General features: G+C 36.4%; 1 protein-coding gene across 1 annotated transcript; it reads right to left on the bottom strand.

Annotated features, from left to right (window-relative positions):
• Window positions 1–1,734: 1,734 nt before the first annotated feature.
• Window positions 1,735–3,239, bottom strand: LOC104713487 (F-box protein AUF1). Its single transcript, XM_010430623.3, has one exon. It carries the CDS (start codon window positions 2,914–2,916, stop codon window positions 1,915–1,917), a length of 1,002 nt encoding a protein of 333 aa, XP_010428925.1. The 5' UTR covers window positions 2,917–3,239; the 3' UTR covers window positions 1,735–1,914.
• Between the last annotated feature and the right edge of the window lie 658 nt (window positions 3,240–3,897).

The following is a 3,897-nucleotide window of genomic DNA, read 5'->3' as shown; positions in this document are numbered from 1 at the left end:
ATTTTCACAGGTACAGTTGCGTTTCTTTGGTTAAGATATAGCTCTCTTTCGTTCCAGCAATTTTCATGAAACTCTTGCTTTAACCGTTAATTCCCATTTAAATTAAAACATGTATAACATGGACGTTTTGGATCTTTGGTAAGAGAAATAATGTGTAAAACTCGAACTAGTATTACAAATTTTTGTAACTGGCTTTAGTTTTTTTACATTCCTTTTTAGTTATACAACAGCTTTATTTGGGCAAAATTCTGAAATTCGATTTTTTTTTCACGCTAATTCACGTGATATGGGTAAATAAGCATACTCAATTACTGGTTCCGGTTTTCACTCTAATTTAGCTAAATTTAACCTTTGGCGCTAATTGCGTTAGTCTCTTTAAAGTTGTACAGATTAGAACTGACTGTTGGAATGATATAGTACTTCAAGAAATAATTCAACACAAAGAAACTAGCAGACCCCAAACTCAAATTAAAGGATGAAAAAAAAGAAAAGTTAGGTATTGTATGTTTTATTTATCATGATAAGTTTGCATCAACATTGAGGTAGGCCTTTAGCACTAGCAAAAAAAAAACTTTATATTTAACATTTAAGTAGCAATACTTTTATAAAAAGATTATTGAAATGGAAGATATCATTTTTATAATCAATATTCATAAAGCTAAATTTATGTAGATTGAAGATACTGTTTGATTTAGTTGTACCCCAATCCTTGTGAATGAGAGCGACAATGTTGAGAAATCATGTGGGTAGGCTTTTTCTTAAGAGCCTCACTCGATAAAAAGTTAGGCAATTTACATTTCCTGCTTTTTTTTTCCACAAATCAAATAAGTCTTATTTTTCTTTGTCAAATCACAATGCATAATTGAGGGAAACTCTCTATATATGATATTAATATGTGAAAAAAACCACAAAAAGTAAAGCCTGATAAGTATGAAAATTTTATTGCCTGAAACTTTAAACTTGTAATCAAAGTTATGGATTGAAGCATCATTCACAGCTATAGGCTAATCAAGTTTACATATATGTGAGACATTCTGTTTTATTAGTCTTTATTTGATATAAAGCACAAATATTTGTCATTGACATGTTAAGCAAGGACCACATTGTTTTGTTTGGTAATATGGTTTAATTATTTCTCGGCACTCTATAGCCTTTTGTTGCAAATGTATAATAAAGTTAAAGAAACATGTTAGTGACCTAATCAATATAACATCCTTTTGATCATGATATGAGATGATCATGATACCACTCAATGGAATACTAACAATGTGTTCATAATGATATCAGATCAATTAATATATAAGATTTTTATTTGTTCGAGAAAGAGACATTGAAAAAGTCGAACTAGAAGAAGAAGAGCTCATAAAAGTATAAAACTGAAAGTTGAAAGAGATATGGTTTAGTTTTCTCCTGTGATTGTGAAGAGCGGGCCTTGATGGGCTTCAAACTGGATCCGATAGGCTTGAATCTTGCAATCTGCGTAATTGTAATTGCCTTTATTCCATGTTATATCCACCCCATGAACATAGGCAATCACAAAAATTAATGTCAGATTTCGAAAGTAATTGCTATTGAATAAAAATACCTGTATTTTTTTTCTTTAATCATATTCATTAGATATGGGTGAGATCACTGAAGATACTTAACAGCATTTTATATATAAAATATTGCTATTAATTAATTCGTTCGAATCATATCAGTAATATTATATTAGATGCTGCAACGCAATTAATGTTTGGTAATCATATCATATTAGAGAAAAATAATTCAGATTTGATGTCATTTGACCAAAGTCGTACGTCAATAGTACAACCGGCTTTGTACGATTCGTATTTTTTATATACATACGAAAAAGGCCGAACAAACGACAGCCCAAAAAAGCCCATTAGGCCTTTAAAAAAAAAGAATCAAATTCTAGAAAGAATTCATCTCTAACACATTCCTCCTACGCTTGAGCAACGCCGTAACGGCTTCCCCGTACATACAATCGCCGCCATCTCCGGCGAAAGCCTCCGTCACCAGCTCGGCGTCGTTATCATCTGAAGCTACACCACTCGGCCTTACGACCACAAGCGTCGCGGCTTCGAGACAAATCCCGCTCTTAAGCATCAGCGACGGCGCGTGTCTCATACTCATCCTCACGCTAGGAACCACAGTGCGTTCCCCGACGCGCTCAATTCCTTTATCATCCTCACGCGCCTCCGTCTCTCTGTATTCTTTCATCCCCGCAGCGTCCATCACCACCGTACCTTCACCTTCTCTGTCACGCACAGTCAGTTTCTCCATCTCCTTGTGATCTTTCACCAAATCTCTCATCAGGTAATGACGCGTCGAAGCCGCCATCAACGCGCTGATCGTCCACACCACGCGCGTCTTCAACCCACAGACGAACTCAGAATCAGACTCCACAGCACCGTCGACGACGACGGCGGCGGTAGCTGCTGGAGTAGTATTAACCGTGGCGGAACGGAAAGCAACGATGACACAGCTCTTGAGTGTTTTACCGAACTCAGCCTTCCACTTAACGGCGGCGCCTTTCTCTAGCTTGACATCGCCGCCGTATAACTCCACCTCCAGGTTCCGGATCCGTTCAAATCCGACGAGAATCTGAGCCGGAGTTTTCGGAGATCGGGTTAGGATCTCGGCCGGGTCAGCTGGTTTGGGGAAGATAGGGAGGAAGCCGTGAATCGATTTGAACAGAGATCGGAAAAAGCTAGCGATCGGGGAATCGATCTCGGGGTCAGAATCGGTGGTTCCGAGGATCTGATCGAGCTGGAGAAGGAGCGAGTCGGACTGAGTGGCTAACGAGTTGAATCGTTTAGAAACGGAACGGCACCGTATCAACGTTTTGACGTCACCGACTTTGTTTAAAATGTCGATGACCACAGGATCTGGAATCGCATCAAAAGCGTCCATGATGGTTTGACTAAAATACCCTTTTGAAACCTTTCGGGATTAGTTAGAGAGAGTTCTGTGCTGTCTCACTTTTGTTTCTGTGTTCTGTGTGTTCTGTAATGAGTCGTGTGTGTAATAAGAGAGAGGAGAGTTGTGTATAAATAAGGGAAACGGGGAAAGGAGGAGATAATGATTATTTTAATATCCGGCATGTAGGGTCATTATTGCCGTCGGTATAATGATAGTTAAATTAATAAAGAATAATAAGTACGGCTTTTTGCAAATTTTTTAATTGGCGTTTGATAATTAAATAGGAGACATCAACGATTGAGATGCTCTCCTATCCGGCGACTCCGTCCTGAATCAACGGTCCAGTCTTGCTTTAACTTTTCTATCAAAATCATCACGGTCCATACCGGAGGGGAAATCATAATTGATACCATAGCTTTAAATAAACTTTTTTGAAAATTTTCGTGAAACGGGGGAAAATCATATTTGAGGTACAATTTCATATTGTATTATTAACTACTCCTTCTGTTTTGGATAAATTGATGTTTAGACACTATTACACTTTGATTTTTATTTGTAAATTAATTTCTAATTACTTTTGGATAAATTTTTTTTTTAAATTATTAGATAAATATCATGTGTGACCTTAGTCCAGTGGCAAGAGGTAAGTCCATTTGTAGAAGGCACCATCACACCAGGGATCAGATTCCAGCTCCTAAGAATGTAGGAATTTGGCTAATGGACCGGTCAATTATGGTCCAATGGTTGAGAAAAAAAAAATATATCATGTGTGAAAAAACATAAAGTAGAAAAGCTAGTTTAATTTTTAATACATAAAATCAATTTTTTAGAGACAAAATAAATTCTAGAACATCAATCTTAGGGACAGAGAAAGTCATAACTAATATAATTAGATATATATTTTTTGTATTAATAAATATTTTTATTTTGTATATCTGTTATTATTATAACAACAATTATATGAATAAATTT

The sequence above is a fragment of the Camelina sativa genome, chromosome 9, assembly GCF_030686135.1.
Source record: "Camelina sativa cultivar CO46 ecotype springtype chromosome 9, ASM3068613v1".
Classification (NCBI taxonomy): Eukaryota; Viridiplantae; Streptophyta; class Magnoliopsida; order Brassicales; family Brassicaceae; genus Camelina; species Camelina sativa.
Note: the sequence above shows the minus strand (reverse complement) of the source record. Positions and strands in the feature narration are given on the sequence as shown.

Excerpts from the sequence above, each read along its gene's own strand:
- LOC104713487 (XM_010430623.3), bottom strand. The coding sequence starts at position 2,916 with ATGGACGCTTTTGATGCGATTCCAGATCCTGTGGTCATCGACATTTTA.